The 26484-nt window shown below is 45.0% G+C and overlaps 1 protein-coding gene across 1 annotated transcript; it reads left to right on the top strand.

Annotated features, from left to right (window-relative positions):
- The first annotated feature begins 7465 nt into the window (after window positions 1-7465).
- Window positions 7466-25395, top strand: LOC128402856 (G protein-activated inward rectifier potassium channel 4-like). The gene is made up of 3 exons (XM_053367259.1): window positions 7466-7541; window positions 22321-22599; window positions 24121-25395. Exons 2-3 carry the CDS (start codon window positions 22381-22383, stop codon window positions 25387-25389), a joined length of 1488 nt encoding a protein of 495 aa, XP_053223234.1. The 5' UTR covers window positions 7466-7541; window positions 22321-22380; the 3' UTR covers window positions 25390-25395.
- The last annotated feature ends 1089 nt before the right edge of the window (window positions 25396-26484 follow it).

The following is a 26484-nucleotide window of genomic DNA, read 5'->3' as shown; positions in this document are numbered from 1 at the left end:
GTGTTGTACCATTCTGTGCATCACTGCAGGGCTGTGGTGGTCTTAGATGAGGTTCTCAAAAACCTTCTCTAGCCACAGAGTTTACACTGGGCAAATGGCACCCTCTCGAAGACTTTTCATGAGGAATGGGTTTGTTTTCAGTCTACCAGGCAAGTGTTATTCTGAGGGTGATAATTCCTGTAGGAATAGGAAGGGCGAAACTTACTGGAAAAATAAGAAATCAAGCTAACGAACTTTTTAATAAAAGAATGGAAATGGTTTATTGAATATTTGCAAACAAACTGTAAACAGATAAGAACATTGGCAGGATTGTTGTAATAACCTGCAGTTTTATAAGAGTATAAAGTAGATGAATAAATGGTTAAATTAATTTTGAATATGCAGGGAATATAAAAAATAAATTTAAGGAACTGCAGAAAGAGGGAAGGAAGTTGAGTTTCGGAATGTTAAAATGATTGTAAAATTATTGAAATGTATAAAATTGAAAAACATAAAAATTATTCTTAAAAAATATAATTCCTGCAGGAAATCCACTGATTTTGTGATGCACAGTTCCTTCTTGTTCTGGCATCCTATTGACCAATCTTATTGACCACTATACCCCACTTCCAGGGTAAAGTATTCCTCTTCTATGAGATGCTGATAGAGTTGACTGCCTCCCCCCCCCTTACTTTACTCTTGCACGATATCTAGGCTTGCTAAATTACAAAAAGTGTAAATCCAGACACAGAAGTTGAGCTTTTGTTTTGTGGCAAAGTTGTTGAGCTTTCTGTGCAAAATCTCCGCACAAAAAGGAAGTTCTTTTAGCTAATTTTTGGGAAATTCGCTAAAAGAAACAACTCCTGATATGGTCTGTCATACACCTGGGTTTTCCTGGACATTTATAACCAATACTCGATAATTCTGCCCAGACGCTATATTTGACAGACGAATCCCAGCTATGGCAGACCTAATGTAGGCAGTTATGGCCCAAGACATTTTGGTGACTGAGGAACAGGTCTGGGTGATATCTGGTTTTCAACATCGTGATATATCACCAGCTAAACACTGTGATATATCAATATATAATGATACATTTTATTTAAGTTGGCACCCCTGCCCCTACCAGTCAAGACCCTGGCACCCCTCCAAAATTTAATTTTTTTATACCTGATATTTTGGAAATTAATTATTTTACCTGGGGCGAAGGGGATGCTGATCTGACTGGAAAGCTCAGTTCAGTTCTCCTGACCTCTTACTTCCTCTTCCCCAGAATGCTTTAGGCTCTGTTTGGGGGTGCTTTCCCTGCTCTGGTTTGTTTGAGGGCGAGTTGCCTGCTTTTCCTTTCGTTTGAGGAATGTTGGGATTTTGAGAGGGTATTTTGCCTATTTGTGGTGGGGAACTGTTGCTTGCTTTCTGGCCTGTTGTTTTGTGTTGTTTTGTTTTTGGAGGGGGAAAGAGAGGTGCAGATGTTTTACCTGTCTTTTGAATGGGCTGGTCCTGAGCATCACTCACTTTGGTCCTGTGAAGTAGCTATTCTGTGGAGCCCATGACGCTTTTTTCCATTTCCAAATCTGCCCCGTGCACTAAACAAGGTGGTGACCCCTAATGTCTCACTGGGAGCCAGTGTGGTGTAGTGGTTAAGAGCGGTAGATTCGTAATCTGGTGAACCGGGTTCGATTCCCCGCTCCTCCACATGCAGCTGCTGGGTGACCTTGGGCTAGTCACACTTCTTTGAAGTCTCTCAGCCTCATTCACCTCACAGAGTGTTTGTTGTGGGGGAGGAAGGGAAAGGAGAATGTTAGCCGCTTTGAGACTCCTTCGGGTAGTGATAAAGCGGGATATCAAATCCAAACTCTTCTTCTTCTCTCATAGCATCATTCCTCAGGCATTCAGCACCCAACTCCTTGTGAGGGCCACCACTGAATGTCTTCTCTCAGCCGGCCTTCTCCTTTCTCTTCCACTTGCCTTCTCTGTGAGCACATCTCCTCCTAGCTCCTTCATAAGTAGGCGTAAATATAGACTCTTAATCTCTCCCCTCGGTAGGTGTCATTCAGGCCTTTTTCTAGGTGCGGAAAGCGAAACTCGGGCCGTTGGGGGTAGACAGGTTCTGTCCTGGTTCTCTGGATGAGCAGAAATCCAGACACCTTTCCCCACTCAGGTCAGGAATTGTGTCTTACTCTCCCCTTTAAATTACCATCGCTTTCTCATTCTAGCTGACGGTTAGCATTTCACTCTGTCCCACACATGGAAGAGCTTGGAAGTTTAGAGCAGATGCCGGCAGATGTGCATGTGGGGAGGGGGGCAGGGGGCAACATGGACCCCCCATGTGCCTCAGTCTCCAAGAGATTAACCCTGTGGGGCCTGGAGTCTCCCAGCCAGCGTCTCTCCTCCTTGCCCAGGCCTCTCTGATTAAATCATCTTGAGGTAATTCTGCGTGTCATTGAGACAGATTAACGGGTGACCTTCTTCTCCCAGAACAGGATTGGAAGGCTGCCGCCCGGCTCTCTCCATCTCCCCCACCAGCTCTGAACGCACAAACTGGGGAAGAAAAAAGGGGTTTTTTTGGTTGGCTTTTTTTTTGCCTCTTCCAGAATGGATGGGAACGCGTTGGGGAGTGCAATGACCCCGGAGCTGAAGACCTAGCAAGGGGCTCTAGATTAACAATCCGGTAGGAGCGACAGCAGAAAGGACGGGAATTTGCTGTGCCTTTGGGGCTCGCTGGATCCGGCCCCCGCAGCACACTCCGCTGGAGAGATGAGGTAGGTGTACTGCTTGCCACCAACTCTGAACACTGAGCGGCTGGAAAGGGATGGTGGTTGGGTCTCTCGCTTTGGCTGAAGTCAACCCGGGGAAACTCTTGGAGGAAAGCAACAGTTCTACAGTGGATAAGTGAATGTATAGTATATATGGCTTCCCCACACGCCCCCAATACCTTTGATTCTCCCAAAAAGTTGGTTATATAATCAGACATAGATATATGATCAGGTTCCTTCCTCTCCCAATGAAGAGGGGTTCCCCCAGTCTCCTTCCCTGTCTATACGTGGACTGGTAATTCAATGTATGTCTGTGTCCCTCAGAATTTAGCATGGCAGCTGGCTCCTTTCTGGGTGTTGTTTAGGGTGGGGGTGATGGGGTGGCACCCCCCATCCCAGTGTTTCAGACCACATCCTATTTTCTTGCGGTTACCTATATCTTATAATAGGTATACTGATATATCCTGGTTCATAGCTAAACATCTTTAAATCCGATGCTATTTTGCAATGCGATTTTACATTTATCTTAAAGGAAGCTCCCTTGAGCCTCTCTGTGGATCTTACCTTTCCCCATCACACACACACCTCTGCTTTAGTGGGATCACTGCCCCCCTCCCAAACCCAGCTCATGAATCCAGAAAGGAAAAGGAAATTATCCTGTGAGCACGCTTAACTTGAAGGCCCTCCTGGATGACTTAATAATAAAAAAATCCCTGTCTTTGTGCAAGTAGCCATTTAATGTCCCCACTGACATTTCACAGATGAAAACTGGAACATTCTTGGGTACTGCTTGTAACAGGCCTCTGCTTTCCCCAGGCGTCATTGCCCGAGGTACTGTACATTCTTCCACTGCCCACTGTTGCTTGCTGCCCATTAACCTGACCATAGCAGTTGACTTAAAATAATAATTAAGCTTGCTGTCCTATGCACACTTACACAGGAGTAAATTCCACCAAGCCTACTGAGACTCAGTTGCCAATAAATACAAATGGAATTGCTCTGTGTGATTATTTTGGTAGGAAATTTGGGTTGGATTCCTCACACACACACACACACACACACACTTAGTTCTTGCAGGGAGTAAACCCCATTGAACTTAAGGGGAGATAGGCTGCGATCCATTACCCACTTGCCTTAAACTAAGCATCACTGAATACAGTGGGACTTGCTTCTGAGTAAACATGCCCAGGACTGTACTGCTGTTTCCAACTAAATACGCCTACAGGGTTTTGCTAGAGAATTCTTGTATTTGTTGAGAGTAGGTGTTACGCAAAACACAGCCAGTATTTGCTACCCAGGTGCAGGCAGTGAAGGGGGAAATGGTCGTGGGGATTTTTGCATCCACACATGTGTGTGACTGGTGCACAATTTTTTTGCTCACTAGGTATATACTCCTCTTTACCTCCAAGGAGTTTCATGCCCCCCTCCCGTTTTATCTTCATGGCAGAACTCTCAGAAAGATAAAGCTAAGAGAAGGTCCGAGTGGGGATTCCAGCTGGTGTTTTGGTGACCCTGGTCTGACGCTCTCACCACCCCACTGCTGGCATTCAGATACCTCCCATCTGATGTATTAAAACAATAGATGCAGGAGATATTTGAAACCCGAAGAATTATAGTGTGTGCATCTTTGCACCCACTAACAGAATAGAGCAGCTTTCAAAATGGCAAAAAAATAGGGGCAGGGTTTTGTCAGGAACAGGGATTGACAATGTCCCCCCAAAATGGGCTAGTTGGGTGCATAGGATATAGCAAGTGGCTTGCATTTTGTCAGGTCAAAGAGAGAGAGCAGGAGTCAGGGAGAACCTGAAATGCTGTCAGGAGTGGGAAGGAACTATTTCTGCTTTCTGCCTGCATTTTGCTAGGCCAGCCTTTCCCAGCCTAGTCCCCTCCAGCCCTGGCTGAGCTGATAAAGTTGATAGTCCAAAACCTTTGGTGGGCACAGGCTTGGACACTCGTCCTGGTTGTTTCTTGCAGCACCTGATTCCCTTGTGAACACCTTTATTCTTTTCCTGATCGGGCCCACCGTCTCTTCTTAGGCATTGTCTTTCCAAAACTGCCTGGAAGCAGCCGGATGAATTTCCAACCAGCTTTTGCAAGCCATTCCCAATCCCTGCTGCCTAGATGACAATTTGGAGGGAGGGATCCAGAGAGGGGTGGGTCTTGGAATCTTGCATCATTTCCGGGAAGTGAGACCAAAGGCATCTGTCAATGGAAGCATCTGTCAATTTCGGTTCCTCGCTATTCCCCATTTTTTTCAGGCTTAACTTTGGTTCTCCACATTTCCACACCAGCTTGCAATTGTTAGTATTATTCTTATTTAAAAAGCCATACTGGAAATTCATCAGCATTTTAGTGCCAAGTTCTTCCAGTGTATGGTTGTCTCAAAAGTTGTGCTGAGCAACTCATTCTGTTGGTGCAAGGATTTCCACTTTCCCAAAGGAACTTTCTCTCCTCCTTTTCCCCACCATACACCCCCTAAATCTGCTCTAAAGGTCTCCCCAACTCTCTGGAGCAGATTGGGGGGGTGCAGAGGGAAGAGAGGTAAGGGGGAAATCCCACTGCATGAGTGGAAGTCTTTGTTATGTCATTGACACTTTAACTGGATACCACTCAATCGTTTTGGTATGCAATTTTGCCTAATATACACATTTCTGCAACACAATGTTCCCAGTATAATGCATTTTTACACCATTTTCACTAATATGTGCATTTTTATGCAAACCCTATATGCATTTTCAAACACAAAGCTTGGCTAGAGAACTGCATTGCAAAATTCATCGAAGTACAGATTTTGATGAATTTTCGTTCATGAATTGTTGCTCATTCACACAGTGAATATCAGAGGACGTGAGAGAGCAGCAGAGACCTGTTGCCTTCAAACTCTCCTTGCTGGGTTCCTAGAGGCCTATGGTGGGATGTAAGAAGCTGGGCTAGACGGACCTGTGTTCCCATCCAGCTACAGATCTCTTCTGATAGTCACATATTGTGTGTGATGCAGACCAGCCTTCTGCAACCTCATGCCCTCCAGATGTTTTGGACTTCAGCACCCATCATCCCTGACCATGATTGCTGTGCTGGTTGGGGCTGATAGGAGTTATAGGCTAAAATATCTGGTGGGCACTGAATTGGGGAAGGCTGGTTTAGACCAAGGGTGAACAAACAGTGGCCTGAGGTCATCTGCTGGGCCTCCCAAGACTCGCTCTTGAGAGTCAAATTCTGAACCAGGCTGTCCTCTGTTTATATCTAGCCACTGCATGCATTTGCCAAGTAGCCCCAAATAAGCCACTTGTTTGAGGCCTCAATTGGGCACCTATGTTATGGTCATGACAGCACTGATGCAATGGGGTGCCATCTGCCAAGAGATGAATATATGTGAATGAAAATATCAAATGCTGTGGAGCAGTGCTCATGTAATAATTATTACATGAGCACTGCTCCACAGCATTTGATATTTTCATTCACATATATTCATTCGAAATAAGATGGGTTTATGAAACAATTCTATATTCTCTCACCCCGCTAACGAAGATCTACAAAACAGCAGTCAATATCCAGAATCTCTGTTCAGTGTTGGACGTATAATTGCTGAATACACAAAGCTTCACAGCTTATCTTTCATCTTACAAAGTTTGGTACCTTGCTTCATTCAAAGACTTTCAGAGACTTTGAGTCTAAGATTTCATTTTGAACTCGTTATTGTTTGAAGGAATTCTATAAAGATTGTCTATTACGTATATATATATGGTCATCGTGTTGCCTAAACATTGTTGACCTGCTCAGTGTCCAGCCTGATGAAGAGTTCTGGTGGACCCAGAAACTTGCTTGCTGTTTTGTGACATTTTGGTTCATCAAAATCATGGTTTCCCAAACTTGGGTCTCCAGTTCTGTTTGGACTACTGTTCCCATCACCCCTGACCACTGGTCCTGCTAGCTAGGGATCAAGGGAGTGCAAAAACAGCTGGAGACCCAAGTTTGGGAAACCCTGGTCATAATAAATGGATTTTCAAAAGAGAAAAATGCCAGGTTTTAGGAGAAGAGCCACTGATCAGTGGTAGGGCATCTGCTGTGCACACAGAAGGTCCCAGGTTCAATGCCTGGCATATCTAGGTAGGACTGGTAGTACCCTCTGGCAGTGTGGACACAACCCAGCTAGGTGGACCAATGGTCTGACTGCTGTATAAGGCAGCTTCTTATGTTACGACAGCATGCAAGACTAAGGGAAACCACCTCTCTCCCTCCGCTTAGGTTTTGGTGGGTTTCTCTTTGAGAAATCTCATTCACCTGGTCTGCAGAAGGTTGGCAAATATCCCCCTGGGTGACAGGGGCACCACCCTCATCCCTCTTGCTCCACCGCAGCATGGGATGCAGGCACTGCCTGTGTTGCCAATCAGGGTTTCTCCCCGCGGTGTTGCCTGCCAGCTCTTTCACCGCTGAAGGATTTCCAGGAACTTGGCATTTCATAATATGTGCGCCAGCGAGGATTACAGCGATAACGGCTAGGAACACCACAAATCCGATTGGTGCAGAGTAGCTGGGTTTCCCTTCTCCCTCCTCCTCCTCCTCCTCCTGGGTTTGAAACATAACCCCGACTCAATATGTTCATAAGGAGGAGGTGGTGGGTCAATTGGCAATCTTTGCCAGGCGTGTTCACCTTTCTTGTTTTGGAGGGACTATGCATGCACGAGCAGCCTAGGCACATGGTATATTTTGTGAGTGGTAAGGGGGGGGATCCTTACTCCATCAACTTCTGTCTGGACCAAGGAGGATTTCCTTGTGAGCCGCTGAGATCTGCAAAAGGCAGATGGGGTAAGCTAAGTCAGACATACACAGCCTGTGTGCACAGATAGGCTTTTTATCAGTGGTAGCCGGTGATCAGTAAAACTGGTGGGGCAGAAGGCAGGGAGACCAGCTGTCTTTGGGGCCTGAGCTAATGACTGGCAAAGCCACCCCTTGACTGGTTGCCAGTGTGTTTAGACTGCTGGACTAGGACCTGGGAGACTGGAGTTCAAATCCCCACTTAGCCATGAGGCTCACACTGCGGAACTTTAGATCAATCACTGTCTGCCTCAGCCTAACCTACCTCATATGCTATTTAACACTTTCATGAAACCACTGGGAGAAGTTGTCCGGAGTTTCGAGGTTTCCAGTATGCTGACAACACCCAGCTTTATTTCTCCTTTCCACCTGAATCCAAGGAAGCTGTCTCTGTCTGTCAGTGTCTGTGCCTCCTCCACAAGAGGTCCGGAGGGTGGCAACACGAGAACGGGCCTTTTCTGCCGCAGTTCCCCATTTGTGGAGTGCTCTCCCCAGGGCGTTTTGTCTGGCACCTTCATTATACAGTGGTACCTTGGGTTACAGACGCTTCAGGTTACAGACTCTGCTAACCCAGAAATAGTACCTCGGGTTAAGAACTTTGCTTCAGGATGAGAACAGAAATCGTGCTCCGGTGGTGCGGCAGCAGCAGGAGGCCCCATTAGCTAAAGTGGTGCTTCAGGTTAAAAACAGTTTCATGTTAAGAACGGGCCTCCGGAACGAATTAAGTACTTAACCAGAGGTACCACTGTACATCTTTAGGCGCCAGGCGAAAATGTTCCTTTTCAACCAGGCTTTGGCTAACATCCTATACCCTTTTAAATGTGTTTATGGGAGAGCGTGGGGAGTATTGTTTTGCCTTTTTTAACAATTTATTTTGTGGTTTTATGCTGTGTTTATATTTTGTCAACTGCCCTGAGATCTCTGGGTGAAGGGTAGTATAATAATAATCAGCAGCAGCATCATTATCCAGGCAGACAAAACAAGACAATGCAGGGATGCCCTTGGTCAGATGGAGGAAGGGACAGTGGTGGTGCTGTGGGTTAAACCACTGTGCCGCTTGGGCTTGCCGATCAAAAGGTTGGTGGTTCGAATCCCCGCAACAGGATGAGCTCTCATTGTTCATCCTAGCTCCTGCCAACCTAGCAGTTTGAAAGCACACAGTGCAAGTAGATAAATAGGTACCACTCCGGCGGGAAGGTAAACAGCATTTCCATGCGCTGCTCTGGTTTCGCCAGAAGCCCCTTAGTCATGCTGGCCACATGACCCAGAAAAACTGTCTGCAGAAGTGGACAAACGCCGGCTCCCTCGGCCTGTAAAGTGAGATGAGCGCCGCAACCCCAGAGTCAATCACGACTGGACTTAATTGTCAGGGGTCCCTTTACCTTTAGAGCAGTGAAGAGGGATTGAGTCTGTGCTGGGTGGGTTAATACTCCTCCTGAAGACACAGGTTCATAGTTTAGGTATGCTGTTGGGCTCAGCCCCAAGTATGGATGCCCAGGTCTCTGCAGTGGCCAGAATTGCATTTGCACAGTTAAATCTAGTGCACCAGTTGCGCCTGTTCCTTGAGATGTCTGATTTGGCCACAGTGACACATGCCTTAGTTAGATCCCGTTTGGATTCCTGTAGCATGCTCTGCATGGGGACTGCCTTTGAAAATAGCTCAGAAACTTCAAACGGCTCAAATAACTGCGGCCAGATTGTTAACCAGAGCTGGTTATAGTGAGCATGTGACTCCTTTGCTGCAACAGCTCCACTGGCTGTTTCCCAGCACAATTCAAAGTGCAGGTTATGACCTCTTTTTAAAAATGTATTTATTTGGTTTTTCAAATTAAATTTTTACAGAGATATATCAAACATACGGTAAATCATTAAAACAAGATTCTGAGGAATCTCCTGGACTTCCACCCTCCCCTTTGTGGGTCCTATTATTAATCACTTCCTCCTGCAACTTTTATGATGATCCAAATCTTTTACATTTCTGTTGTGTCCGGAATTCACCCTTAAACTACAAGTGATATTCCAATCCTCCTAACGATTTTAACTGTTTACAATGGTCTTTAAGATAAGTTATACATTTTCCCCATTCCTTATTAAGATTTTGGTTTTCCTGATTTCTTATACTTCTGGTCATTTTAGCCATTTCAGACTAGTCCATCAACTTCATCTGCTATTCTTCTCTGGTAGGAACTTTATCTTCTTTCCATCTCTGGGCCAATAACATCTGTGCAGCCGTGGTTGCATATGACCTCTAAAGCCCTACATAGCTTAGGCCCAAGCTATCTGAAAGACCACCTGCCTGGGCTTTGAGATTTTCAGGGGAGGCCTGTCTCTTAATTTCGCCATGCTTGCAGGCTCACAGGAGAGGGCCTTCTCAGTGGCTGCTCCCAGACACTGGAATGGTCTCCTTGGAGAATCTAGACAGGCTCCCTCTTTGTTGTCCTTATGCCGGCAGGTGAAGACTTTCTTGTTCCAACAGGCTTTGGGGGGATTGACTGATTTATTGAAAGGACTGGGGCCATGCTGATTTCATTGTAATCATTTGTATGCTTTTATACAGATTTTATTTATGTATATAGTTTGAATTCTATGTTTTATTTTAATGGTTCCCATTTTTATCTGCAAGCCACCTTGAGTCCTGCTAGGGATATAATACCAGTACAGTGGTACCTTGGGTTAAGTACTTAATTCATTCCGGAGGTCTGTTCTTAACCTGAAACTGTTCTTAACCTGAAGCACCACTTTAGCTAATGGAGCCTCCTGCTGCCGCTGTGCCGCCACAGCACAATTTCTGTTCTCATCCTGAAGCAAAGTTCTTAACCCGAGGTACTATTTCTGGGTTAGTGGAGTCTGTAACCTGAAGCATATGTAACCTGAAGCGTATGTAACCCGAGGTACCACTGTAGTAATAATAATAATAATAATAATAGGAATAAAACAGGGAGAATTATGTAAGCCACATTGAGCTCCTTGGATGAAAGGTGGAATATAAGTGTAATAATAATCATAATAAAATAAGAAGGCAGGCAGCTGGGGGCTCGCTGAGGCAGATGGAGGTTGGTGGCGAAGTGCCCCATTTTCCTTAATGGACCACCCTCTGCTAGTTTTAATCCTTATGGGGCCATGGAACTTGTGTGTATGCGTAGAGATTTTCATTAGGAAAATGGCAGTGGGGCAAAATGGTGCTTGAGAATCCCCCCTCTGTCTCCACAGACATACTTGCTAAAATGTAAGACATTGTAGTTTCAGTCAAGGCGCCCCTTGCCTTGTCTGGTTGGACTGTCAGACTTACCTTTGGTTTCTTACCTTTTTACACATGCTTGCCTTAAAATCCACACCTCAGTGTGAACATAGATGTCACTTGGCATTTTCTGTCCCTTCAAGGGCTTTGTCAAGGAGTGCATGAATGGGCTTGCTCCATTTGGCCCTCCCAGTAACCCTGCAGGGTAGGGTAGGCTGACAGGGAAGGGCTTGCCTGATGCCACCCGAGGTTTTTGGTGTCTGTCCTGATTCCATAATGCCACCCTCACTCCAATAGGCACCTTCAGAGTCTAAACTTGACATTAATGTGTTTGCAGTTAACATGCATATTTCTTTTCTTTTTTTTTCTAAATGCAAATAGTATTAGCTGGCTGTGCATGTGAGTGTGATAATTCTTGGCGTCATAACTACCATGAAGAATATATGTCATTCTTTCCTGCCCTGACATAGTTCTGATGAAAATCTCTCCTCTGAAACTGACATTTGCTTTGGGAGGTGCAAAGTGGGAAATCCCCCGCCCTTGTGCAGAGAACAGGATTTTGCTCAGGACGGTAGCAGGGGAGGGTTACATCCCCCCTCCCCAGCTGCTATAATCCTGATTCTTCTTAGAGTTCCTCCCCTGCATGTTTAATTCCAAGAACACATTTAGTTCATTCTCAGGATGCATATACAGAAAGATGCCAGAAGTGAAATTCTTGCTGGTGGAGAGAACCCATATATACCTGTATCTTGGTCCTAAGGTGTATAGGACTTTATAAACCAAAACCAGCACCTTGGACTTAGCCCAATAGCTAATTGGCAGTCATGTTGGGGTCCAACATCTGGAGATCTACAGATGTTTCCCAGCCGCTGCTCTAAATGTATTGCCTTTCTCCTCTGCTTCTGACTTCTTCCTTGACAAGACTCAACATTCCTAAGGTCCTGTTGTTTGAGTGTTCCAAACTAATGTTCCAACTGATGTCGGGGCATGGAGGGGAGAACCAATACAAATAGCTGTGATGCCACACTCTTGGACCATGAAGTCCTGTTCATACGAACATAGGCAGCTGCCTTATGTTGACTGAGACAGGCAACTGGTCCATTGGAGTCCAATACCCTTTTAGGTGGAGACACGGGGGATCTAACCGGAAGACTTCCTTGGTTCTTCAGTTGAGCGATTACCCCATTCAATTCCCCAGACCATTCCAATTCCCCAGTTTCACAACCGGGCCACTGAACCACTGTGTTCATATCCCTTTCCCAGCTGCCATGTCTCCAGATGTCTTTTCACATACACCTGATCAAGAAGGAACAGAAAGGTGGCTTGGACAGGTGTGCCTGTGGGTACTCTGAACTGCTGGCATGTATTGTGAGCATTTAGGATGAGATGTATTAGAAGCAGAGCATCGCAGGAGCTTTTGTACTACAGTCACAAGGCACTTGTAAAGGGTAGGAAATATGTGGCCAACTCCCCCCAGGATAGCCAGTTCATTGGGAATCCAGCAAGATATGGAGGGCTACAGGTTCCCCGTATTTGCTCTAAGGAATCCATCGTGGTTGCTAGCTAGTCATTCCTTTGATTGGGAAATTGCTTGCTAATGGCCCATAGTGGGTGGCTGATGTTTTCTCAGAAGCTAGACAGGGGTCAGCAAACTTTTTCAGCAGGGAGCCTGTCCACTGTCCCTCAGACCTTGTGGGGGGGCTGGACTATATTTTTTTTGGGGGGGGGGATGAATGAATTCCTATGCCCCACAAATAACCCAGAGATGCATTTTAAATAAAGGACACATTCTACTCATGTAAAAACACGCTGATTCCCGGACCATCTGCGGGCTGGATTGAGAAGGCAATTGGGCCGCATCCAGCCCCTGGGCCTTAGTTTGCCTGCCCATGAGCTAGTAGTTGGAAGAGGTCACTCTTGCAAGAATTAGCCATCAGAGCTTTGAGAAGGTGACCTGCTAAACGGGGGGACTGATGTAAAGTATGAAGGGCAAATAAAATGTGCATTTTGTGGGACAAGAGATACAGGTAAGAGTGAGATGAGGACTTTGGTGATGTTGGGGAGTGGATCTCTTGCCTGGCAGCAGTGCTTATGCTGTTTTGGATCATACCCAAAGGCTCATCTAGTCCAGCATCCAATTCTCATGAAGGATCAATGTGTATATTGTCCCTTAATTCGAACTAGCTGGCTTTCTGTTGCAGTTTTCTACTCTTGCACGATGCGAACACTTGCAGAATCATAGGGTTTAAAAATTTTCCAGCGATAAAATTCTCACCCGAAAAGGAGGGGGAGTGAAGCACAGGACCAGCATGCTGAAGAAAATGTGCAAATATGTACGTGAAAGTGTGCATCTATTTGCATGAATGCTGGATGAAACCAGTTCCCTGACTAAGTGTTGTGAAATGCTGCCAGGGTCACGGGGCAGAAGGTTCTCAGGCTTCGCCCATCCAACCTCCTCCTCCTCCTCCTCCCACCTGGCACCTGCTCAGACTGCTTTGAACCTGGAGGGAAGGGCTAAGAGATGCTTGCTGCCTCTTCAGCCTGGGCAATGCTATTATGTCACATAATTGGCTTAGCCATCTGCTATTACACTGTCAGCCCCCACACCCTAACCAAACATGGATGTGCAACTGGACTTGGCTGTAAACCCATTATTTTGACACACCAGTGACTGAGACGGGAGATCCCTCACCAGAGCGGTCAAACCCAACCTCTAATCTGCCACCACTTGCCATCTGGCATGGACAGGGGCGTGATGGGAAGGCAAATCACAGCAAATGACCAGCTAAAGGAAAGGCTGTTTTTCTCGCTAGACTTTAGACTGCTTAGCTTTTGTCCTCTTTTGCCCCAGCTAGTTCCAGCTGGGAGCATTAGGGTTGCCCTGTGGGGGTCTGTGCAAATACAGGCATCCTCTTCCCACAGAGAGGCATGCAGATTACTTCTGTGGATTATATATGTTGTGAGTAGCAAGAGGTCTTCTAATGGATCATTCTTAGCGCCCTCACCAAATGTTCTTGGGAGAGAAGATAAAAAAAAAACTAATGCCCATCTGCAGTATAGATTCCCTGGTGGGTCCCCCCCTTTTTTTTCTTTTGCAGTTTTGGCAATGCTATGGGTTCAAGCATTTCTTGCAGAGCAGTCAATAGGAATGGGGGAGAAATTTGGTTTTGTGCATGTTTAACGAGAAACTATCAAGTTTGCACTTCTTGAATTGAAAGAAAGCAAACCTTTGCATTTTGCAATGCAATTTTCCACCCAAACATTAGGCTGTATCAGCTAAGTTGTACTAAGAGTAGATCCATTGAGATCTAAGTTAGATGCATCCATTAACTTTAATGGGTTTACTCTGAATAGAATGAGTATTGGACGCAAGGCAATGTGTACAAAAAAATGCATATATTAGAGCAAGTGACATACAAAAAATGCATTGCCTTAGGGGGAAATTGCTTGCAAATAGGTGTATATTAGTCACCATTGCATGCTAGGGTGTGTTCATTAGGAGAAATTCACACTACAATGCTGATGAATTTTCATGGGGATTTTAAAGGGATCTCAAATTGCTGCAGAAATGTGGAGAACCTAATTTAAGATTGGAAAAATGAAATCGACATATCATCCATCCCTCTTGCCAGCCTGAGTGGCAGATCCCTGGTTTTGAAGGTCACTTCGTACTAAATTCTTGCATCTCTGTCTTTCTTAGCCTGCACTTTTTCAAATCTTCATGGATATCTTCTGAAGACTGAGATGCAAATGACAGCCTTTGCTGCTTCTAGCTCATTTGGACTCAAAATGCACTCTAAAGCGCTTGCTTTGTACTTCTTAATATTAGAAGGGTCCATGTTATTTCTAAATCTTGGAATGAGGAACTGTGACTGGTCCCAGCTGGAGAAAAGGGACCATAGCTGTTTCAGATATGGCTGGACACACCCAGTGTACACAAGTAATTTTGGACTGTGCTATTAATATGCAGACCCCACTAATTCCAGCCTTGTGTTCCTAGAAGTCCTGGTTTTCCCTGTCCACTCACCATCAGGAGACACTATGGAATACATTTGTCCTCATTTATCAGGGCCTATTGGGACGCGGGTGGCGCTGTGGGTTAAACCACTGAGCCTAGGACTTGCCGATCAGAAGGTCGGCAGTTCGAATCCCCGCGACGGGGTGAGCTCCCGTTGCTCGGTCCCTGCTCCTGCCAACCTAGCAGTTCGAAAGCACGGCAAAGTGCAAGTAGATAAATAGGTACTGCTCCAGCGGGAAGGTAAACGGCGTTTCCATGCGCTGCTCTGGTTCACCAGAAGCGGCTTAGTCATGCTGGCCACATGACCCGGAAGCTGTACGCCGGCTCCCTCGGCCAATAAAGCGAGATAAGCGCCGCAACCCCAGAGTCGGTCACGACTGGACCTAATGGTCAGGGGTCCCCCCCTATCAGGGCCTATTACTGGGAGCTGGAGTGCATCAACAATTGGAGGGCACCATGTTGGTTACCCCTGCCATATATAATCATCATCATTACCATCGCCCTTAGGATGGCATTCTATGTCGTGCTAATTGGGAAGACTGCGAGGTGATAGGATGGCCATCTTTAAATACCCGAAGGGCTGTCATGTAGAGGATAGAGTAAGCCTGTTTTCTGCTGCTCCAGAGGATTCAAACTGAAATAAAGGCGATTCCGAGTAAACATTAGGAATAACTTTCTGACAGTAAAACTGTTTGACGGGTGAATGGATTTCCTCAGAATCAGGTGGACTCTTCTTCACTGGAGGTTTTTAAACAGCCTTTGGGTGGTCATCTGTCAGGGATTCTTTCTTTTTTTTAATCAAAATTTTTTTATTGGTTTTCCACAAATTTTGGAACACACCAACAAATAAACAAATAAACATAAATCATAACCTTATTAAGACTAATCTTATTAACATTGTTAAGTGACTTCCTCGTATCCCCCTGCTTAAATTTCAGTGTATATCATTTTAACGGTTTTCCAAAACCTATATTATCCTAAAATTAACTTAATCACTTAACAACTTTCTTACTTTCCTAATCTAAATTTCAACATATTGATTTATCACATTACATATTTAAATCCTAAGCCTATCTGATATTTGCAAGCTTTTCCAATTAGTATCTGTCAGGGATTGTATAGCTGCAATTCCTGTGTCCCTTCCAACACTACAGTGCTATAATTCCTCCCTCTCCTCCCTGTGTGTGCCCCCTAAACCTGTTCTGGGTTTCCCCTCAATCCCCCAGTTCAAATTTAGAAGGTGCAGGATGAGAAGGGGAAATTGTAGCATGAGTGGACCTTGTTCCACACATGAAACAACTTAGCTGAATCCTACCTTTAGCATGTATGCTGTACAGTGGTACCTCGGGTTAAGAACTTAATTCGTTCTAGAGGTCCGTTCTTAACCTGAAACTGTTCTTAACCTGAGGTACCACTTTAGCTAATGCGGCCTCCCACTGCTGCTGCGCGATTTCTGTTCTCACCCTGAAGCAAAGTTCTTAACCTGAGGTACTATTTCTGGGTTAGTGGAGTCTGTAACCTGAAGCGTCTGTAACCCGAGGTACCACTGTATATTGCTTTTAGAATAGCATAAGCTGAACACTGGTGAGGCGCGTGATGCAGCTGTTTTAAAGGCTACTGCAATCTTAGGCTGTCCTAACATAGTTATAGTGTCCAGCAGGGCTGGGTGATATCTGCATTTCAATATTGCGATACATCACCAGCTAAACATCACAATATACTGATATATCACCATGTCTGAAATATGTAGAGGCATTGGCTGGCTTCACTGTTTTTCCCGTGTTCTGATTTTTGCACAGTACACACACACACACACACGATTCATGATATATTACCAGGTCAAAACTTATTAAACCGATATCACAATCTGGATTTCAAACAGATTTTGGACGATATATCGATCAGCCCTAGTGTCCAGATGACAGGAAGCAGAAGGAAGTTCTGCTCTATTCTGCACTGCTCAGGCCAATGTGGGCACCAGTTTTCAGAAGGGACCCTGACAAACTGGATCATGTATGGTGAATGCTGAAAAGTCTGGAAACCAAGTCCTGTAAGGGGTGGTTGAGGGAGCTGGGTGTGCTTAACCTGAAAAGAAGAAGGTTAAGAGAAGGAAGCTCATTTAATTTCATTGTACACATGTTGTACACAATGTACACATTGTGTTGTTGTTGTTGTTTAGTCGTTTAGTCGTGTCCGACTCTTCGTGACCCCATAGACCAGAGAACGCCAGGCACTTCTGTCCTCCACTGCCTCCCGCAGTTTGGTCAAACTCATGCTGGTAACCTCGAAAACACTATCCAACCATCTCGTCCTCTGTCGCCCCCTTCTCCTTGTGCCCTCCATCTTTGTGTACACATTGTACACAATGACATTAAAGGTATTATTATTATTAAGGGGAGGGAGGGCCACATGAGAGCATTTTTCAAATATCTAAAGGGCTCTGCGTGATGGAAGATACTTTTTCTCCATTGATGCAGGAATAGAATGAGTGGATGAGTTTTTGTTTGTTTATAAAATTATTTATATACTGTCCTCTCACAAAACACCAGGGTGATGTGCATGATTATAGGCAAGCATACAAAAGCAATATAAAGTGATTATCAAAAATACTGGTTAATCAAGCGACACTTTAGCTTCAGCTAAACTTTAGGAAGGACTTCCTAAAAGTAAGAGCTGTTTGATAGGGGAGCAGCCTGCCTTGCGGTAGGGTGGGCTGTCTTTGGCTGGGGTTTTTAAAGTCGTGGTTGGCTGGCCTCAGTTGCAAGTTTCCTGCATGGTGAATCCAGTGTAGAGGAGGATCAAGATGGTCAAGGGTCTGAAGGCAAGCCTTATGAGGAATGGTTGAGGGAGCTGGGTATGTTTAGCCTGGAAAAGAGGCGGCTGAGAGGAGATATGATAGCCATCTTCAAATGTCTTAAGGGCTGTCACATGGAGGAGGGAGCATGCTTGTTTTCTCCAGCTCTGGAGGGTAGGACCTGAGCCAATGGCAGGGCCTTGAGCCTTGGGGTCCCTTCTATCTCTACAATTCTATGAAATGCATATATGTTTAATAATTGACCCATACAGCCAGTGTCAGATTCTTATATATTCAATTTTAGCTGAGTTGGAGAAGACCCATTTTACAGTTTCAAACACCTGTAGATTTATCATTTTGTTCTTTTTGATGTGTGTGCCTTGATTATATCTTAATGAAAAGCTAGAAAAATAAATTTTCAAACTGTTTCCATGGAAACTTGGAGGTTTCTTTGTAGCTTGTCAGAGGTTTTTCTTTAATGAGAAGATCCATAATTGCAGAGAAGATTCCCAGAAGGATGGGAAGATTCCCAGGCTGCTTTACGATGTGCTGATCCCCTAAATTACATCAAGGCCCTAGAGCAGGCATAGGCAAACTCGGCCCTCCAGATGTTTTTGGCCTACAACTCCCATCATCTCTAGCTAACAGGACCAGTGGTCAGGTATGATGGGAATTGTAGTCTCAAAACATCTGGAGGGCCGAGTTTGCCTATGCCTGCCCTAGAGCATTGCCAAAATAAAAATGAAAGGTGTCTTATTCTAACAGAAACAATAAACTTTTCTATTTGCACATATACCAGTACATAGACAAGGATGTAACTAAAAGCTAACCATCAAACTAAAACATGTATCTTGCAATAAGCCTACAGTCGTACCTTGGTTTTCAAACGTCTTGGGAGTCAAACGTTTTGTCTCCCGAACGATCGAATACTGGAAGTGTTTGTTCTGGTTTTCAAATGTCCGACATGACTTCCGCAGCTTCCGATTGGCTGCAGGAGCTTCCTGCAGCCAATCGGAAGCCGTGCCTTGGTTCCTGAATGTTTTGGAAGTTGAACCGACTTCCGGAACGGATTCCGTTCGACTTCCAAGGTACGTCTGTATTTGCATATGAAATACCTTTAAATTTAGTAACTTGTTTGTATTTAGAGGCCCTGTATAACCTGAGGTTTAAATAAACTGTAGTTTATTTAGCTTGTGCATAAATCCAGCATCGGGAGAACCCCAGTTGTTCTGCCCCTGACTGCAAGAGGGTGCTAGTTGCACTGTGGTATGTGCTCAGAGGCTGCAAAGCCAATGGCAAGGCATAAAGTTGGACTGGAACCTTTCCTATCTGAAACCTTGAAGATCTGCTGCCACTTAGGGCAAAGGCAATGCTAAGCAAGATATACCATTGGCCTAACTCAGCACAAGGAATCTTCCCATGCTTTTAATGAAGGCTTCTCTCCCAATGCAGTTAGAAGCAGTGGCAGCAGGATTTTCATCAGGATTACAGTGTAGAGTAGCCCTCTCTTTCCCTGAGGTCCTGCTGCAATCCTGCTACCTCCATCTGTGAAACATGGGAGGCTTTAATAATCCAAACGTAACAATCTGGGATTACGAAATCTCAGAGCATTGAGGTAAGGGTGGGTGAATCTGTGACTCTCCATTTCTCAAATTCAGTTCCTCACATTCTAACATCAATTTGTGGGTGGGTGTTTTTTTAATCCTCTTGAAAATTCATCAGCCTTTTAGTGCAAATTTCTCCTAATATACACGTTTTTGTAATTTCCCCTAATATTTTCCCTCATAAATGCCCTTTTGGGCACACTTTAGTGCACACAATTTTGTATGCATTGGAAAATTCAGAGAAGCGTAGATTTCAAAAGATGGCTGTGTTGTTGTTCACAAATTGTTTTGGAAAGCGTGAATTAAGGAAATTCACTTTTTAATGCAAACTGAATCTAATTCCCCCCTTCCCTATCTTTAAGAAAGTGTCTGTTTGGATAGACGTTTTGGGGACTGATATATCTCTCGCTTTGAGGACAGAGGCCTCTGGTGCTCGCTCACAAACAGGGCAGCCCAGCTAACCTTTTGAAATGACCTTTGCCAGACTCTAATAGGATCTGGTGCTTAAGAGGACCTCAGCCTAAATCAGGTGTATTCTGAGCAAAGGCGGGTAAAAATGGAAAGCTTGCATATTTCTCCTGCGGATTCGCTTGGCAGGAGCCCCTTCCTGACCCAGGAAGCCAGTTCAACTCTTGTAATCATGTTGTAACGGGGAATCTCCTCTGTGCAGCTTACATAATACTCTGAAGAATGAGGTTTTGAACTGGTCTGGGTATGGAAGGTTGTCCAAGAGAATCTCGTGAGAGCTAATAATAATAATAATTATAATAATTTCTTATTTATACCCCGCCCATCTGGCTAGGTTTCCCCAGACACTCTGGGTGGCTCCCAACAGATTAAAATATCAAATATTAAAAACTTCCCTAAACAGGGCTGCCTTTGGATATCATCTAGGCTGCTCCAGCTTGCTACCTGGCGGATATCCACTACGTGGAATACCGCAGACTATTTACTGCGGCTAGGCTGAATGTTCTTGACTCGGCAGTTCTGAAGGGAAGATATGGAGGAGTCCCATATGACCAGAGATTATGCTACTGTGCATTGGGTGAGGTAGAATCCACAGAGCACATTTTACTGAGCTGTCCCATTTACAACGATTTAAGACAGTACCTTATAACTCCACACTTACCCAGCTCAGTTCCCGACAAAGAGGAAAGCAGACAGCATATCTGCTAAATAAGTCTTCTGGGAAAACAACTTTGTCAGTGGCTAAATTCCTTTTCCTGGCACTCAAGTGTCGGAAACGTATAACTGAATGCTTTGATGTGGGTTATCTGTGAGAGGTCTAGTACTGTGGCCCTACCTTATTTATGTACCCCTATGATGTTATAGTTTATAATTATTGTGTAATGTTTTATTTCTGACTATCGGTCGAATAAAGGAAATTGATTGATTGATGGATATCATCTAAAAGTCAGGTAGCTGTTCCTCGACATCTGATGGGAGGGCGTTCCACAGGGCAGGCGCCACCACCGAGAAGGCCCTCTGCCCGGTTCCCTGTAACCTCAGTTCTCGCGGTGAGGGAACCGCCAGAAGACCCTTGGAGCTGGACCGCAGTGTCCGGGCAGAACAGTGGAGGTGGAGACACTCCTTCAGGTATATTGAGCTGAGGCCATTTAGAACCTCAAGGGGTACAAGACCCAGGTGGATAGATTGTCCCTCACAGGTATGGTAAACGGTAAAGGACCCCTGGATGGTTAAGTCCAATCAAAGGCAACTGTGGGGTTGTGGCACTCATCTCACTTTCAGGCCAAGGGAGCCGGCGTTTGTCCACAGACAGCTTTCTGAGTCATCTGGCTAGCATAACTAAACTACTTCTGGTGCAATGGGACACCATGATGGAAGCCAGAGTGCACGGAAACACCGTTTACCTTCCTGCTGCAGTGTTACTTATTTATCTACTTGCACTGGTGTGCTTTCGAACTGCTGAGTTGGCAGGAGCTGGGACAGAGCTCACCGCTTTCACATAGATTTGAACTGCCAACATTCTGGTCGGTGGTCGGTTAGACCACAGCACCACCCAGAGGAATGAACATAGGGAGCTGCTTTCTACTGAGTCAGAGCATGGGTCCACCACCTAGCTCAGTACTGTCCAGTATCAGTGGCTGTCCAGGGTTTCAGATGGGGGACATTCCCAACGCTGCCTGCTGATGCTGACGATTGAACATCGTGTCTTTTGCATGCAAAAGCAGTGCTCTTCCACTGAGCGGTGACCCCTCCCTATTGGCGGGGTAGGAGAGCTGAAAAGAATGTCAATATATTTCACATCTGGCAACCAATGCGCCCCTTTGGTTTCAAATAGTACATGGGCAGACAAGTCTAAAAAGCCCGGGACACAGATTTTCATGGCCTTCTAGCAGCTATAGTGGCTCATTTACCAGAAATAATGTGTTTAGAGTTAACTCTGGAAGTGCCTACTTCATTCAGAGCAAACTAAACTTCCTGATGCTTTAGGAGGCTTAGTTTGATCAAAATCAAGTACACACTTCCAGAGTTAACGCTAAATACATTACGTCTGGTAAATGAGCCACCGTAGCTAGCAGGGGCCAGCAAAATTTTGTGTCCCAGACTTTTTAGATTCGTCTACCCAAGTGCTCTTTGAAACCAAAGGGGCTCATAGGTTGCCAGATATTAATTCTTTTTCCAGCTCTCCTACCCCACTGTATACACGAAATGACTTTGAGAGTGATTATCCAGGGATTTCCCCTGCTCTTTCTCTTTCTGTCTCTTTCTTTTTTAAAATTTTATTTATTGATACTTATTCATTCAAAGATATACAGAATTACATACCCATTACAAAGAATATTTTTTATAATATACTAAAACAGCTACTTCATCTAAAATTGGAAATTTCTTATGGACTTTTGGTGTGAAAGAGAAAATGAGCTTGTAATATCTGGATTTGACGATCGAAAAAATACTGGTTTACAGAAGATAGAATGGTTGGGCCTTAAAGAATACCATATGTAGCTGCAGAGAGCAGGAAGTTCTTTTATTTTACTCTGTCTTGCTTTGGTTTTCTTTCTTTCCCCTTTCTCTTGTTTTCTCCTCTAGATTTCTCCTTTTATTTTCCTCCTTCTGACTTTGCTCTCTCTCTCTCTCTTTTCCTATGGAAGGATCCTTCACCGGAGGAAGCGAAAGGCCCTGGGTTAGGCCCCCACCTTGGCCTGAAACAAATGATGGTTCTGCCCCTGGCTAGCAGCAGCATGGAGTTGCAGCCAGACAACGGGCTCTGTGTCCGCAACAACACTGGCGACTGGAGGCTGAAGTCTGAAGAGTCGCGAAGCCGCAGAAACTCCATCCCCCCAGCGAAGGCTCCAATTGCCAAGCACATGTTGGCTTACCTGCCTCGGCCCCCCACAGAAACAAGCCAATATGGGACCTTTCCTCAGAAGGTACGTGGCTAGGGGACCTATAGTTCCCTTGCTGGTTGAAACACTCTGGGGAATCGGACCTCTCCGATGGGAGCAGAAGGTCTCCTCACAACTCTCCCTTAACAAACTACAGTTTCCAAAATTCTTCAAGGGGAAGCCTGCTTGTGTATATACAAGGATGTGGGCATCAATTTACGATGGGGTGAAAGGTTCGCACGCTATGAAGGACTTGCTCACAAATTTATTGACAGCTGCACGAATTATGATAGCTAGGAAGTGGAAGCGGCAAGCAAAACATAAAATGGAAGAATGGTATAAAGAGGTGTGGGATATAGCTATTAATGATAAATGAACATGTGTCATTAAGGTGGGACGGGGAATATGCAGGAGAAATGATTTTGAGGAGATATGGAGGGTGGTTGTAGAATTCGTACTATTAAAACGGAAAGGGGTCAAATGACTGCAAGAGGTGTTGAAATTTTGGAAGGTTGGATAGTTACAATGGAATGGTCTTGGTGGTGGGGTGCACATTTTTATTCTTATTTATTTATGATTATTAATTTGTCAAAAATAAAAAAAATTAAGGATGTGGGCATGTGGGCCCTGGAGGGTTGGCTGGGAACAGGAGAATACAGGCCCCTTACTTTAAAAGGTGGGCTTGACTTGACTACTGCTTCCTTCTCTTAAGTTTGAGTGAATTGTCTTACCTTGAACAAAACTAGGATAGAGCAATTCCATCTGAACATCAGAGATGTGCTGTCTCTGATGTCTTTTTGGCACCTACTTAAGATCTCCCTCTTCCAACAAGCCTTTTCAGATATTTTCCCCAGTCTGAATCTGTACAGGAATTGTTTTTAAGATGCTTTATCTCGTGTTCTTTGCCATCCTGGGATACAAATTTAATGAATGAATGAATGAATGAATGAATGAATGAATGAATAAATAAATAAATAAATAAATAAATGGTGGGACAGATCCAGTTGCCCTGGTGACCTGTTGGCAATTTCTAGAAGGGATTTCAGAATGTTTGCAGGGCTTTTTTTTTCCAGCGGGAATTCACTGAAATTCAGTTTCATCACCTCTTTGGTAGGTGCCATTGCCATTATAAGAGAACAAGGGAGGCGTTCATGGCGAGTTCCAGCACCTCTTTTTCTAGAAAAGTAGCAACAGGAGAAATACATCCTTGCCAAACAAAATACTGTTGGGGGAGGGCTGCAGCTCAGTGGTAGAACATGTGCTTTGCCAGCAGAGCACCCCAAGTTTGATCTTCAGGTAGGACTGGGAATGTTCTCTGCCTGAAACCCTAGAATGCCACTGCCAGCCATTGTTGGCAATGCTGAGCTAGATGGACCAAGGGACAAAAGTGATATAAGATAGTTTCCAAGTTTCTATCCTTATCTTGTGGAGGGTTTTTTTTTGTCCTTCAGCTTGCAATATGGGGTTGTGCTTCAGTGAAGAGCTTCCATGATCAAGCCTTAACTAACGACTCACTATTTTGGAAGACAGAGATGGAGAGCTTACTAAGTTTGTTTTCTTTTCCAGCCTGAAATGATAGCTGTTTCGATGGGTCCTTCAGACAGGAGCCCCCAGCAAATGGAAACTGCAGCCACCAAGAAAAGTGCCCTGACATGCAACTACGTGTCGGTACCCTGCAGCTCAAACATCCCCAATGACAGGACAGTCCTTCTCCAGCGGAGGCTCAGCACGGCGGAGCAGGTTGTGCCTATCAAGCATCGTCCCAGAGTCTCAATCGATACAGATGAGTTGCCCAGATACCACCGGTCCTCCAGGACTGACCCGCCACCACCTTCTCTGTTGCGGGACCTCAATGCCCGGCTTTATCCGCAGCACGCTTTCAGTGCGCCCAACATCATCAACTCGTCGCGGAACAAAACCCCAACCCGTAGCATCATTTCCGTGCCCTCCTCGGACAAAGGGCAGAGCCGGCGCTGTAAACTCATAGACGATGACCGGCAGTTTGGCTGGGGGAACAAGCAGCAGCGACAGCGCTATGTGACCAAGGTGGGCAAATGCCAGGTGAACCTGGGCAACATTCAGGAAAAGAAGAGGTTCCTCTCAGATATCTTTACCACTATTGTGGATCTCAAGTACCGCTGGTTCCTCTTTGTCTTCAGCATGTGCTACATCATCACCTGGGTGGTCTTTGGAATCATATATTACTTTGATGCCTGGGTCCGAGATGATGTCAACCACATAGGTGACCCCGAGTGGAAGGCTTGCATTGAGAACATCGATAACTTCATCTCTGCCTTACTGTTCTCTGTAGAAAGTCAGCGGACAATTGGCTATGGATCTCGGATTGTGACGGCCAATTGCTCCGAAGGGGTCATCTTGCTAATGGCCCAGTCCATCATTGGTTCTATGATTGATGCCCTCATGGTGGGCTGCATGTTTGTCAAGATCTCCAGACCCAAGAAGCGTGCCCAGACCTTAATATTCAGCAAGAAGTGTGTCATCTCCCACCGGGATGAGAAGCTCTGCCTCATGTTCCGCATCGGAGATCTCCGGGACAGTCACATGGTAGATGCAAAAATAAGAGCCAAGCTAATCAAGTCCAGGCAAACAAAGGAGGGGGAGTTCATCCCACTGGAGCAGTCAGAACTGAACCTGGGCTATGACACGGGGGAGGACCGACTGTTCCTGGTGGAGCCACAGATAATTTGTCATGTCATCAATGAGGTCAGCCCCTTCTGGGAGATGTCCGCGGACACATTGAAGAAGGAACAGTTTGAAATCATCATCATCCTTGAAGGCATTGTGGAAGCCACAGGTGGGTGCACTGTAGAGTAGAACATCAAAGAAGGGGACACATTCTAGAGACCCTACAAACTCAACATGAGTGAGCTTTGGAGAAATGATCCAGTTTTCACTCTGCGATGCAGTTCTGGCGGCTGGCCCTACCTCACCTCTTCTTTCTTTTCTTCTTCTTTTTAATATTTTTTTTTTTAATTGATTTTCCAAATTAATACAGATCAAACCAAATTGCTGTAATACAATTTCTTAAAATCAAGTTCCCCACTCTCCTTGCAATCTTATGACGAAGATTTCCCCCCCATAGCTCCTTCATTTCTTATTTAGTCTCCAGTTGACATCCTTCACTTGCCATCAAACCATTCTTCCAGCTGCCTGCTTTTTCACCTTACAAAACAGCACCTCAGTTTCATCTTGTAAATATATACAGTGGTACCTTGGGTTACATACGCTTCAGGTTACAGACGCTTCAGACTCCACTAACCAAGAAATAGTACCTCAGGTTAAGAACTTTGCTTCAAGATGAGAACAGAAATTGTGCTCCGGCGGAGCGGCAGCAGCAGCAGGCCCCATTAGCTAAAGTGGTGCTTCAAATTAAGAACGGACCTCCGAAACAAATTAGGTACTTAACCCGAGGTGCCACTGTAATCAATTTCAAGTGTGTAGCCCTTCACGTACAATTTTATTCCAGACCTGGAGTGTTGAAAGAGTTCAGCTCTTTTTCTCGTTGTTCAATCCTTTGTAGTGTTTATCTGAGTGGCACAAGGTCACATTCCATATCATTCCACTGTTATCAAGCTGACAAGTGAACGGCAGCCATAGATATCTCACAGAGTGAACTTTCCAGACATCTACCATTAAATTCCCCTCTGGAGTTCTTTCTCTGCACACAGTACACAGCAATGTCTTTCCTAAGATTCCACCTCATTTCAGCATTTATCCAGCTGTGGATCGTTTTTCCTTTCCCCCCTCACTGCATTTCTCTAGCAACAGCTGTATCATAATTAAAGTCCTTTCAACTTCAGTCAAGGTGGGGGGGGGGAGAGCAAAACCTTATTAAATTCCTTGTAGAACATAAATCAAAAGCTTCCCTCCCTCTTTTTCGAAGCGTCAAACAAATTAGCAACTACACAC

Source organism: Podarcis raffonei, chromosome 15 (assembly GCF_027172205.1).
Source record: "Podarcis raffonei isolate rPodRaf1 chromosome 15, rPodRaf1.pri, whole genome shotgun sequence".
NCBI lineage: Eukaryota > Metazoa > Chordata > Lepidosauria > Squamata > Lacertidae > Podarcis > Podarcis raffonei.
The sequence above is the reverse complement of the archived record's forward strand: the minus strand, read 5'-3'. Positions and strand labels throughout refer to the sequence as shown.

Bases quoted from the DNA above. Each gene is read 5' to 3' on its own strand.
- LOC128402856 (XM_053367259.1), top strand. From the start codon at position 22,381: ATGATGGTTCTGCCCCTGGCTAGCAGCAGCATGGAGTTGCAGCCAGAC. The intron at 22,600-24,120 runs GTACGTGGCTAG...TTTCTTTTCCAG, and splicing joins ATGGGACCTTTCCTCAGAAG to CCTGAAATGATAGCTGTTTC.